The following is a 13079-nucleotide window of genomic DNA, read 5'->3' on the forward strand; positions in this document are numbered from 1 at the left end:
CTGAAAAAGACATTGCTTGCGAACTGGACCAAGCCACTAGTAATCCCCACATTCCCAAGAAGATTGAGTCCCAGTACCGGATCCATGAGGACCCAGAGCTGATGCGCACTCAGTTGCCTCATGACTCTGGAGTTATGGATCTGGCCCTAAAGAAGGCTAAGAGTTCTAGGGAGCATGCTTCGGCGCCCCCGGGCAAAGACCCTAGAACCTTAGGACTCCTTTGGGAGGAAGGCCTACCATTCTTCTATGCTCGTGGCCAAGATCCAGTCTTACCAGCTCTACACGAGCATACACATGCGGAATAATGTGCGGCAGTTGCGGGCTTGGTTGATGCTCTTCCCCCTGAGCAAGCCAAGCCCTTTCAGGAGGTGGTCAGGCAGCTGAAGGCGTGCAGAAAATTCCTGGCCAGAGGAGTTTATGACACTTTCGATGTTGCGTCCAGGGCCGCTGCTCAAGGTGTGGTGATGCGCAGGCTCTCATGGCTGCGTGCCGCCGACCTGGAGAATAGACTCCAGCAGCGGATTGCGGACTCGCCTTGCCGTGCAGGACAACATTTTTGGAAGAGAAAAGTCGAGCAGGTGGTAGAGTCTCTCCACCAGCGGGGACACCGCATTCGACAAGTTCTACCCGCCGGCGCCTTCAGCCTCTACCTCTACAGGTAGACGATTTTTTCGGGGGAAGGAAGACTGGTCCCTATGCTTCTGGTAAGCGTAGGTACAATCCTCCTTCCCGACAGCCTGCGGCCCAGGCTAAGCCCCAGCGCGCTCGCTCTCGTCAGCAGCGTGCGCCTCAGCAAGGCCCCGCGGCTCCCCAGCAAAAGCAAGGGGCGAGCTTTTGACTGGCTCCAGCAGAGCATAGCCGACATCCAAGTGTCAGTGCCGGGCGACCTGCCGGTCGGGGGGAGGTTGAAAGCTTTTCACCAAAGGTGGCCTCTCATAACCTCCGATCAGTGGGTTCTCCAAATAGTTCCGGCAGGGATACACCCTCAATTTGGCCTCAAAACCTCCAAATTGTCCACCGGGAGCTCAGTCTTACAGCTTCCAGCACAGCAGGTACTTGCAGAGGAACTCTCCGCCCTTCTCAGCGCCAATGCGGTCGAGCCCGTGCCATCCGGGCAAGAAGGGCTGGGATTCTATTCCAGGTACTTCCTTGTGGAAAAGAAAACAGGGGGGATGCGTCCCATCCTAGACCTAAGGGCCCTGAACAAATATCTCGTAAAAGAAAAGTTCAGGATGCTTTCCCTGGGCACCCTTCTCCCCATGATTCAGCAAAACGATTGGCTATGCTCTCTGGACTTGAAGGATGCCTACACACACATCCCGATACTGCCAGCTCACAGACAGTATCTGCGATTTCAGTTGGACACACGCCACTTCCAGTACTGTGTGCTACCCTTTGGGCTCGCCTCTGCGCCCAGGGTGTTCACAAAGTGCCTAGCTGTGGTAGCAGCGGCACTTCGCAGGCTGGGGGTGCACGTGTTCCCATATCTCGACGATTGGCTGGTGAAGAACACATCCGAGGCAGGAGCCCTGCAGTCCATGCAGATGACTATTCGCCTCCTGGAGCTACTGGGGTTTGTGATAAATTACCCAAAGTCCCATCTTCTCCCAGTGCAGAAACTCGAATTCATAGGAGCCCTGCTGGATTCTCGGACAGCTCGCGCCTATCTTCCAGAGGCGAGAGCCAACAACTTGTTGTCCCCTCGTCTCGCGGGTGCGTGCGTCCCAGCAGATCACAGCTCGGCAGATGTTGAGATTGCTGGGCCACATGGCCTCCACAGTTCATGTGACTCCCATGGCCCGCCTCCAACATGAGATCTGCTCAATGGACCCTAGCCTCCCAGTGGTATCAGGCCGCTGGGGGTCTAGAGGACGTGATCCACCTGTCCACGAGTTTTCTCAATCCCTGTATTGGTGGACGATTTGCTCCAATTTGACTCTGGGACGTCCCTTCCAAATTCCTCAGCCACAAAAAGTGCTGACCACGGATGCGTCTCTCCTGGGATGGGGAGCTCATGTCGATGGGCTTCACACCCAAGGAAATTGGTCCCTCCAAGAACGCGATCTACAGATCAATCTTCTGGAGTTGCGAGCGATCTGGAAACGCTCTGAAGGCTTCAGAGATCGGCTGTCCCACCAAATTATCCCAAATTCAGACAGACAACCAGGTTGCCATGTACTATGTCAACAAGCAGGGGGGCACCGGATCTCGCCCCCTGTGTCAGGAAGCCGTCAGCATGTGGCTCTGGGCCCGCCGTCTCGGCATGGTGCTCCAAGCCACATATCTGGCAGGCGGTAAACAACAGTCTGGCCAACAGACTGAGCCGGATATGCAACCTCACGAGTGGGTCGCTCAATCCCGAGTGGTGCGCCAGATCTTCCAAGCGTGGGGCACCCCCTTGGTGGATCTCTTCGCATCTCGAGTGAACCCAAAGTCCCTCAGTTCTGTTCCAGGCTTCAAGCCCCCGGCAGACTAGCATCGGATGCCTTCCTCTGGATTGGGGGGAGGGCCTGCTGTATGCTTATCTCCCATCCCTCTGGTGGGGAGGACTTTGTTGAAACTCAAGCAAGACCGAGGCACCATGATTCTGATTGCTCCTTTTTGGCCGCGTCAGATCTGGTTCCCCCTTCTTCTGGAGTTATCCTCCGAAGAACCGTGGAGATTGGAGTGTTTTCCGACCCTCATCACACAGGACGAGGGGGCGCTTCTGCATCCCCAACCTCCAGTCTCTGGCTCCACGGCCTGGATGTTGAGGGCGTAGACTTTGCCTCTTTGGGTCTGTCAGAGGGTGTCTCCGCATCTTGCTTGCTTCCAGGAAGACTCCACTAAGAGAAGTTACTTCTTCCATTGGAGGAGGTTTGCCGTCTGGTGTGACAGCAAGGCCCTAGATCCTCGCTCTTGTCCTACACAGACCCTGCTTGAATACCTTCTGCACTTGTCTGAGTCTGGTCTCAAGACCAACTCTGTAAGGGTTCACCTATTGCAATCAGTGCATACCATTACCGTGTGGAAGGTAAGCCGATCTCAGGACAGCCTTTAGTTGTTCGCTTCATGAGAGGTTTGCTTTTGTCAAAGCCCCCCTGTCAAGCCTCCTACAGTGTCATGGGTTCTCAATGTCGTTCTCACCCAGCTGATGAAACCCTCCTTTTGAGCCACTGAATTCCTGCCATCTGAAGTACTTGACCTGGAAGGTCATTTTCTTGGTGGCAGTTACTTCAGCTCGTAGAGTCAGTGAGCTTCAGGCCCTGGTAGCCCAGGCCCCGTACACCAAATTCATCATAACAGGAGTAGTCCTCCGCACTCACCCTAAGTTCCTTGCCAAAGGTTGTGTCGGAGTTCCAGCTGAACCAGTCATTGTCTTGCCAACATTTTTTCCCCAGTCCTCATTCCTGCCCTGCTGAACGTCAGCTGCACACATTGGACTGCAAGAGGAGCATTGGCCTTCTACCTGGAGCGGACACAGCCCCACCAGACAGTCGCCCAATTGTTTGTTTCTTTTGACCCCAATAGGAGGGGAGTGGCTGTAGGGAAACGCACCATATCCAATTGGCTAGCAGATTGCATTTCCTTCACTTACGCCCAGGCGGGGCTGGCTCTTGAGGGTCATGTCACGGCTCATAATGTTAGAGCCATGGCTGCGTCGGTAGCCCACTTGAAGTCAGCCTCCATGTAGAAATTGCAAAGCTGCGACGTGGTCATCTGTCCACACATTCACATCTCATTACTGCCTGCAGCAGGACACCCCGACGCGACAGTCGGTTCGGGCAGATCAGTTCTTCAGAACCTGTTTGGGCTTTAGGATCCAACTCCACCCCCCGAGGGCCCTGTTGTTCTGTTCCAGGCTGCACTCTCAGTTAGTTGGTAAATTTTTTAGGTCAATCTCTTTATGTCCTCGCCGTTGCGAGGCCCAATTGACCATGGTTGTTGTTTTGAGTGAGCCTGGGGGCTAGGGATACCCCATCAGTGAGAACAAGCAGCCTGCTTGTCCTCGGAGAAAGCGAATGCTACATACCTGTAGAAGGTATTCTCCGAGGACAGCAGGCTGATTGTTCTCACAAACCCCACCCGCCTCCCCTTTGGAGTTGAGTCTTCCCTTGAAGTGTATTGTCTTGCTACATACTGGACTGGCCGGCTCGAGCCGGTTTCGGGTGGGAAGACGGCCGCGCATGCGCGGTGCGCATGGGCGCGCGAGGACTAGCAAAGGCCTTTGCTAGTAAACTTTCCGATGGAGGGGGCTGCCGAGGACGTCAACCCATCAGTGAGAACAATCAGCCTGCTGTCCTCGGAGAATACCTTCTACAGGTATGTAGCATTCGCTACATATGCATAGAGGCGTATTTTCAAAGCACTTAGACTTAAAGAGTTACATGGAGGGGCATTTTTGATACGACGTCTAAGTCTATCTTTGGAAGTTTTGCACAGGGGCTTCCCTTGGAGGAGGGAGGTGTCCAAAAAGGCAGGTACCACTGAAAAATACGGTAAATCAATTAGCCAGCCAACTGAATATCCACTCCTACATTTTTAAAAGCACATCACACAAAAATCAAGAAATTGGAAGAAATCCATAGCATAGTGGATAGCGTGATGTCTTCCGCAATCTGATACAATCTTTGGTCTTAAGCCAGATGGATTACTGCAACGTTATGTATGCAGGCTGCAAAGAACATTTACTCAAGAAATTACAGACTGCTCAGAACACTGCGGCAAGACTGATCTTTGGCAAATCTAACTCAAACCCACCAAGCCCTTCGTGAAATACTGCACCGGCTTCCCATTAAGGAACGAGTGGCCTTGAAGGTTTGCATCTTAAGTCACAGGATAATCTACGGAGAAGTTCCAGAATATATGCTTGAACTGATTGATTTACCACCTAGAAATAGATCCAGTCTCTCACAATCCTACTTGAATTTACACTACCCAGATTGTAATAGTCTCAAGTACAAATCTATGTATGCCTCAAACTTTACTTTTATAGGCACCCAAATCAGTAAAATCTACCCAGATCTACCTAAATTTCAGAAAACCATTGAAGTCCGTACTGTTTAAAAAAACTTATTCTTCAGGTTCAACATAATTCTGTTCAACTTTTAGTCTTAACAAGGTTCAAGGACACTAATTACCTTTATTAACTTTTATTATTGTTGTTTTAAAGGATATTTACTATATTACTATCAACTGTATAATTGTACCTCATGCACTGCAGCCTTCCTACAGATTAGTGTAAGCCACATTGAGCCTGCAATTAGTGGGAAAATGTGGGATATAAATGTATTAAATAAATAAAGGCCAGTAAGCCAGCATTCTTCCAACAGTGGCAAATCCAGGTCGCAAGAACCTGTCAGGATCCCAAATGGTAAATAGATTCCATTCTGCTTATTTCACAGATAAGAAACAATTTTCCCGGGTGGAGTTTTTTTTTCCTTGAATTTGTCAAACTTCTCTTAAACACAGCTACATTAATAACTTTTACTACATTCTCTGGTAGTGAGTTCCAGAACTTAATTATACATTGAGTGAAAAAAATAGTTTCTCCTATTTGTTTTAAATGTACTACTTTATACCTTCCTGGCATGTCTCCTAGTTTTTATGTTTTTTGAAACAGTAAACAACAGATTACATTTACCCACTCACTCTGCTCATTCTATAGACCTCTGTCATATCTTCCCCTCCTCTCTTCTTTAACCTTTCCTCAAAGGTGAGCTGTTGCACCTCTTTTATCACTTGGTCACCGTTTTCTGTACCTCTTCTAATTACACTGTATTGTTTTTTTTTGTTTGTTTTTTTTGAGATGTGGTTGACAAGCACTGAATTAGTTGAAAATAATCTCTGAAATTATCGCAGACTTTGTGAAGGGCCACAACATACTTAGTTACTCTAAACCAATATAGTGAACATGCCATACTAAAAGAGTGCCAGCTTGCAGAGCTGAAACTCCCTATATGAAATAGGATAACAGAATAGGCAGCATGCAGAAAACAGATCCTCCCCCAATATACAATAAATGACCATAAATTAGAAATGGAAATGTGCAAACAAAAAGTGAATTCTTTGCTCCACTGTTCACTCCAACCACATTCTTCCTTCCTGTTCCATTCAAACAAGGGAGGGGTTACAAGGGTAAGGAAGGCAGCTTATTTTTTATTTATTTATTTGCTGCATTTGTACCCCACCTTTTCCCACCTATTTGCAGGCTCAATGTGGCTTACACTATGTTGCAAAAGGTATAATCATAAACAGAGTAAGAGGTATGGTCTAATTTAACATATTACTGTGTAAGAAATTAGGTAGATAGGTCAGTAGAATTATTTACATAACACAAAATAAAACAGGTAAGATATAATGACCAATAGTGATAATGTGATTAACATAATCAAGTTAGAAGGGATCAGTATTAGTTGGTTTACATATAGAATGGAATCAAGTCATTAAGGAGGATTTTTATTGTAAGTCTCTTTGAACAGGTTTATCTTCAATAACTTCCGGAAGGTTGTCAAGTCATGCGTTTTTATAGCATTCGCTAGTTTATTCCATGATTATGGAGCAGACTGGATCTTTTATCTGCACTTTTCTACGTTCACTCCAGTCTTACCTTCACATCTTGTTCCCTGGTGCTGCCTGCAAGGGGAGGGACTGGAGCAAGAAGCAGAGGACTGTTCTCTGCTGCCTTAGTTTTAGGCACTGGCCAGTAGTCATTAGGCCAGAGTGCTCTGTGCTTATTTGACTAGCCCTCTATTATGCAGAGTCTTGGGCAATTGTTCCTTTTGCCTTAGGTGAAAGTGGCTCTGTATAGAGCACAATGTCACTATTAATGTTACATAAGTACATAAGTATTGCCATACTGGGAAAGACCAAAGGTCTATCAAGCCCAGCATCCTGTTTCCAACAGTGGCCAATCCAGGTCACAAATACCTGGCAAGATCCCAAAAAAGTACAAAACATTTTATACTACTTATCCCAGAAATAGTGGATTTTCCCCAAGTCCATTTAATAACAGTCTATGGACTTTTCCTTTAGGAAGCTGTCCAGACCTTTTTTAAACTTCGCTAAGCTAACGCCTTTACCACATTCTCTGGCAACGAATTCCAGAGTTTAATTACACATTGAGTGAAGAAAGATTTTCTCTGATTCGTTTTAAATTTACTACATTGTAGCTTCATCGCATGCCCCCTAGTCCTAGTATTTTTGGAAAGCGTAAACAGGCGCTTCACATCTACCCATTCAACTCCACTCAAAGAACGCATCGCCTTCAAAATCTGCACCCTGGTTCACAAAATCATCTACGTAGAAGTCCCGAGTTACATGACAGACTTGATCGACTTACCAACTAGAAATACATCCGAATCAACACGATCTTATCTAAATCTGCACTATCCAAGCTGCAAAGGACTTAAATACAAAACAACTTACGCATCTAGTTTTTCCTACATAAGCACACAACTGTGGAACACATACCAAAAGCTTTGAAAACGGCATACGACCACCTAAACTTCCGGAAATCACTTAAAACCAACTTGTTTAAAAAGGCATACCCTACCGATCCAACTTAAATGCCTAATCTCTGCTGCAACACAACCAAACTAAAGCACGTAATGGACATAACACAACTCTTCTGTTCTCCGATTCCCTAATGTGGCTGTGCCACATGAACTTGATCTTACCACAACATCACCCTGTATTTGTTCACACCGGAGCCTGCAAAGGCCTCTCTGGTACTATGTAAGCTACATGGAGCCTACAAATAGGTGGGAAAATGTGGGATACAAATGTAACAAATAAATTATTTTATAGACCTCTATCATATCTCCCCTCAGCCGTCTTTTCTCCAAGCTGAAGAGCCCTAGCCGCTTTAGCCTTTCCTCATAGGGAAGTCGTCCCATCCCCTTCATTTTCGTCGCCCTTCTCTGCACCTTTTCTAATTCCACTCTATCTTTTTTGAGATGCGGCGACCAGAATTGAACACAATATTCGAGGTGCGGCTGCACCATGGAGCGATACAAAGGCATTATAGCATCCTCATTTTTGTTTTCCATTTCTTTCCTAATAATAATGTTTAGTAGTACACTTGCTTTAGTCTGTTCCTGTTTTTAGTAGATATTAGAGATTCATGATTAATTATAGTTTTTTCCATTGTTCTATATAGCTGCACTACAGGCACTTAAGAGAAAGAAGAGGCTTGAGAAACAGTTGGTACAGATTGACGGGACGCTTTCCACCATTGAGTTTCAGAGAGAAGCACTGGAGAACTCCCACACTAATACAGAAGTGCTGAAGAACATGGGTTATGCTGCAAAAGCCATGAAAGCTGCTCACGCCAATATGTAAGTTTATTTCCCCATATCACTTGAAAGCAGCACTAAGAGCAATACATATTTTTCTTTGTAAAATCAACATTGAATGCAATAATAATTAAAGCTATTTAAGTGTCATTAAAGTTAATTTGTGTACATTACTTTTATAGCATTTATTTCAAATTATTTTTCTAGAGCTTGATCATTGGAGTTTTCATGTTTAATTTCCAGTGACATGGGACAAATTAATTCCTAGTTGTTTGAACATAAGAATACACTATTTTTATTTATTTAATTTATTTGCTACATTTGTATCCAATGCAGTAGAAGGAAACACTCTGCTATAATTTGTCAATACAACAAAGCTATGGGTAGCGGGTCTAATCACACAGTGTGGGATGTGAAATAATATGGGAGAAGGGAAGAGACCTCAGACTGGTGAAATTCCAGCACAACTGCTGGCTGTACTTCTGTTAAAGCTGTCACCATGAATCAATCATTGGTCTCAAACCCACCTCCTCCCTTCATGTGGACATGTAGTTTTTTTTATAAATAATTTTTATAAAGTATGCTGTATCAACTGTGAGTCACACAATTTTAAGGATGGTAAAAAAACCACTTAGCTCATTGCAGCTTCGGTAATGGGGTTCCCCGCCCAACAGATACGTTTCGCCGAAGGGGCTTCTTCAGGGGAAAGCGAACACCCAATTTAGCCGCACTGCTGAAGCACTGTGGCAATCCTACAAAGATAACGAGTAATTAGTGAACCTACCATGTCCCATCAAACACACATAACCACACGGACGAACTGAAACAAGACTAACATTCAACCAGACAGACTCAAATTCGAAGTTGAGCAGCTAAGCGTCCATGGCCATAGATTGGCCGTTTTTATATACTCGACGGCCAATCATGAACAGACGCCACCCAGGTATGTCATAGGCGGCTGTGCCAAAAACACGCCCACTGGTGGGTGGAGTTACGCGCCCACGTTTGAATGGATGACCACATGGATGTCCAACACACACCACTGCGCAAAGACCAAAACACCAAAACACAAACAACAAAACAAAAAGCACCCAACCCATGCCCCACCGATTTACAACCCTTACACACTCACGGGGGGAGGGGGAACTGTCCCACAGATAGATTGTAAATATCTGTGTTGAGGATGGAGAGATGTAAACACAAGAAATGATTAGCTCTCAACTGTTCAAACAATGTGTATGTGAAAACATAGATCAATCAATCAAAGCAATATGTCAAAAAAATATCCAAAAATATATTTAAAAAAAAATAAAAAAAAAATACAGTCCAGTTGATTTTGTTGTTGAGGCCACGGGGTTCCACCGACCGCAGATGGAAAATCCACCTCTGTTCGAGCTGAAGCAGATGTCTGTCAGGGTTACGTCCTCGTTTCTTAGGGAGCACATGATCAATCACCCTGACAGAAAAATCCTCCAAAGTGTGTGATGATAATTGACAGTGGGGCACGAGAGGTGCCCCAGCTCTCGAGTGGGCAATACTGTGTCTGTGCTCATTCATACGTATATGAGAGGTATGATGGTTTTGCCCACATATATCTTCAAGCAGGGGCATTGCAGCACATATACCACGTGTGTTGACCTACAGTCCGTGTGAAAAAAAGATTTATATGTTCTTTGGTCCAACGGGTTGGTAAACCTGTCTCCTTGCAAGGTCATTGGTCATCTGGCAAGTCTTACAGTGGCTGTGGCCCACCTCAGCTACTGCTGGTAATTCCCTCAGATTGGCTGGCAATTCAGATGGACTCAGAATTTTCTTAATGTTTTTCCCTCTAGAAAAAGCAATCGGTAGTTCCTGATCCTGGAACACAGGATGTGAACGCAGGACGTCCCAATGCTGGTGGAAGATGTGGGCTAGTTGGTCACTGCCCACTGTATGGCGCATGACACATACCGTTTTGCCCGTGTCATTCGTCTCTTGTCTGGGGAAAAAGAGAAGATCCTGGTTGATGTAGCGTGCTCTCCTGTAAGCATTCTTAAGGACTTTAAAGGGGTACCCTCTAGTGAGCAATTCTTGGAAAAGTTTTTTGGAGTGCGATTTGAAGTCTTCTAATGATGTGCAAATGCGGCGGAACCTCAAGAATTGTGAGAACGGGAGGCTTCGCCTCAAAGTGCAAGGATGACAGCTGCCATACTGTAATATAGTGTTATGGTCAGTAGTCTTTCGGAAGACTTCAGTCAGGAATGCCCCATCTGACAAATGTATGTGAACATCCTGGGGAATGGACGTGTACAAGGACTTAATGTCCATAGTGACCATCAAGACACGGCTGTTCAGTGGAAGAGTCAAATCTGAAAGCAGCATCAAAAAATGAGCTGTGTCTTTAATATACGTTGCTGTCTCACTCACAAATGGTTTCAAAAAAACGTCAACAAACACAGCTAAAGGCTGGGTGAAGTTTGACCAAGTTCAGTTTGTTGGGTATTCTCCTGAATGTGGGTCAAGTTCATCAGTGAAGGTTGGGCTTGTATAATTTCTTTATGTCTTTGAAGTCAGTACCTACCTGTGCCTTGTAATAATTCCGTTTGGATTGTTTTATCGTATTTGTATTTTTTTGTGATTCTTTCCATATGTTTACAGGTTGTGCATTTTTGTTTTTTCTCCACACTCTTTCGAGTCTTCTGAATATCGTTTTTAGTTTTTTCAGTTCGGCGTTGAACCAAGGGGTTTTATTTTGTTTGTATGAGATTTTTATTTGAATGGAGGCTATTTCGTTTAGTACCGAGATGCATCTCTCTTCCCAATCCGTGAGGTAGTTTGTAGAATCGGTTGGTGGTGCTGACCAATTATCATCATATATCGATTGCCAGAATGTTTTCGCGTCCACGTGGCCTCTTGTACTGTGTGATGTGCGTTCAATTGCTTGATGGTGTCCCTTCTTCAGCCATTGTAGAGTCAGATTTAGTTTAAAGTGATCGGACCATGGTGTTTCTGACCAATTATGATCTGTTATTGTGAAGTTTCAGTCTGTTGTGAATTTGTGTGCAAGTAAATCAAGTGTGTGACCTTTTATGTGTGTCACCTTCAATTGTGACCATTTGAAATCCCTTAGTTGGAGGAAATTCTTACATTTTCATGCATCATTTGAGTTTGGGTCTTCTAAGAGAAGGTTAATATCTCCTATGATCAGTATATTTGAGTTACTTGCACATGTGGTTGATATAAAGTCCATGAAGATTGTTTCCTTAGCATGTCTCCGGACTGGCCCAAATTGAGACTGATGGGTTGTGCACGCCTTCCAGAAGGTGGAGACTGAGAATTGACACTCTTCAGTGAGAGCCAATAAGAGCCCCTGCCATAAAATGCTCCAGTAAACTCAGTCTCCAGCAGGTGGAAGGTGGTGAGCCCTTTAATCTCTTACTTGGTATTTCTGGTATTTATTCCCATTTTGTGATTATTTTTTTCTGGGATTTCTCCTTCTGTGTATCTAGGTTTTATCCTATTTGTACAGGCTGAGATCCATGGGGGTCTATTTGCAGCCTCGGGGGTGTTACACCCGGGTGACCGGGTCCCTCCCCCCTATCCTCCCAGTTCCAGCGTTTTTTCCCTGAGTTAATGAGCCTAGGACTCTTAAGGAGAGAGCAGCTAGGCTGGGAGAGGCAGCCCATTAAGTTAAAAACAAAAAAGAAAAAAAAAAAGGGGGGGGGGGGGGGGGTTTACACAGCTTTCAGTGCTGTTGTTAGTCTCTCTGAAGTGTTTTGTGGTTGGCTGTTCTCTCTCTATCTCTGTCTCCCTGTGCTCCAGAACCGAGTGATAGGAGTTAAAAAAAGAGAGGTTTGCACAGCTTTCAGTGCTGTTGTTTGTGGGATTTGAAGTGTTTTGTGGTCGGCTATCCTCTCTCCCTTTCCTCTCTGTGCTCAAGAGCCCAGTGACAAATGGCCAAAAATAGGAGGTCCACAGGAGAGCTGTTCAGCGCTAGAAAAAAATACTCCCAGAGAGTAAGGGGACTAGTAGAGATGGAGGGTGGGGGAAGTTGAGAGAGAAAACTTGTGAAATGGATGAGGGTTTATTTGTGTGGTGTGTGTGTGGTGTGTGTGTGTGTGTGTGTGTGTGTGTGAGTGAGAGAGAGCGAGAGATTGGGGAGACCAAGGTTCAGAGAGTGGTAGGAGACAGTGGGAGTAGAGAGACCGATACTGATGGCTAGGGAGACTGCAGGGGGTAGACAATGAGAGCGGACATTTCTTCATTTTCTGAAAGGGAAAACCCCCCCCCCCCACACACACACAAATACACACTCAACTCATAAAAATTAAGATAAGGAAGCTGTAATGAAGGGATGTTTATTTTTTTTTTTTTGGGGGGGGGGGGGGGGGGTAAGCATCTGTTTATGTATCACACAAGGAACCGAGGTGGAAGTGTTTGGGAGTAGCCCTTTAAATTGTAATGTCTGTCTCACAGATTTTACTTTGATATGCTGAGTAGGACAGAGGAGTATTCTGGGGTATTGACACAGTTTGGTGTTTCCATAGAAAATAGTTCAGAGATACTGATATTTGTGGCATGAAGTATGTGATTCTTTACACCCTAATTCTTCTTGTGCTCTGGAGTGCAGATGGGAAATGCTAGAGCACTGTGAAAACAGATATTGTGAGACATTTTGGCAAAAAAAAAAAAAGTGAATTGTCATAGTCAACATGACTTGGAATAAAAGCTATTCAGAGCATGCAGGAAACGCTGCCGCTCCAGCTGTTCCACTAACATCCTGTACTCCACCTACAAACACTACTAAGCAACAACACCCATTTA

At 45.4% G+C, this 13079-nt stretch overlaps 1 protein-coding gene across 1 annotated transcript in view; it reads left to right on the forward strand.

Moving 5' to 3' along the window:
- The window catches only part of LOC115460403 (charged multivesicular body protein 4c-like), a 55397-nt gene extending 47075 nt beyond the window's left edge, over positions 1 to 8322 (forward strand). Inside the window, exon 3 of the mRNA XM_030190184.1 lies at positions 8141 to 8322. Coding sequence (XP_030046044.1) covers positions 8141 to 8322 — 182 coding nt within the window. The remainder of the gene's footprint in view (positions 1 to 8140) is intronic.
- The last annotated feature ends 4757 nt before the right edge of the window (positions 8323 to 13079 follow it).

This window comes from Microcaecilia unicolor, chromosome 1 (assembly GCF_901765095.1).
Source record: "Microcaecilia unicolor chromosome 1, aMicUni1.1, whole genome shotgun sequence".
Lineage (NCBI taxonomy): Eukaryota > Metazoa > Chordata > Amphibia > Gymnophiona > Siphonopidae > Microcaecilia > Microcaecilia unicolor.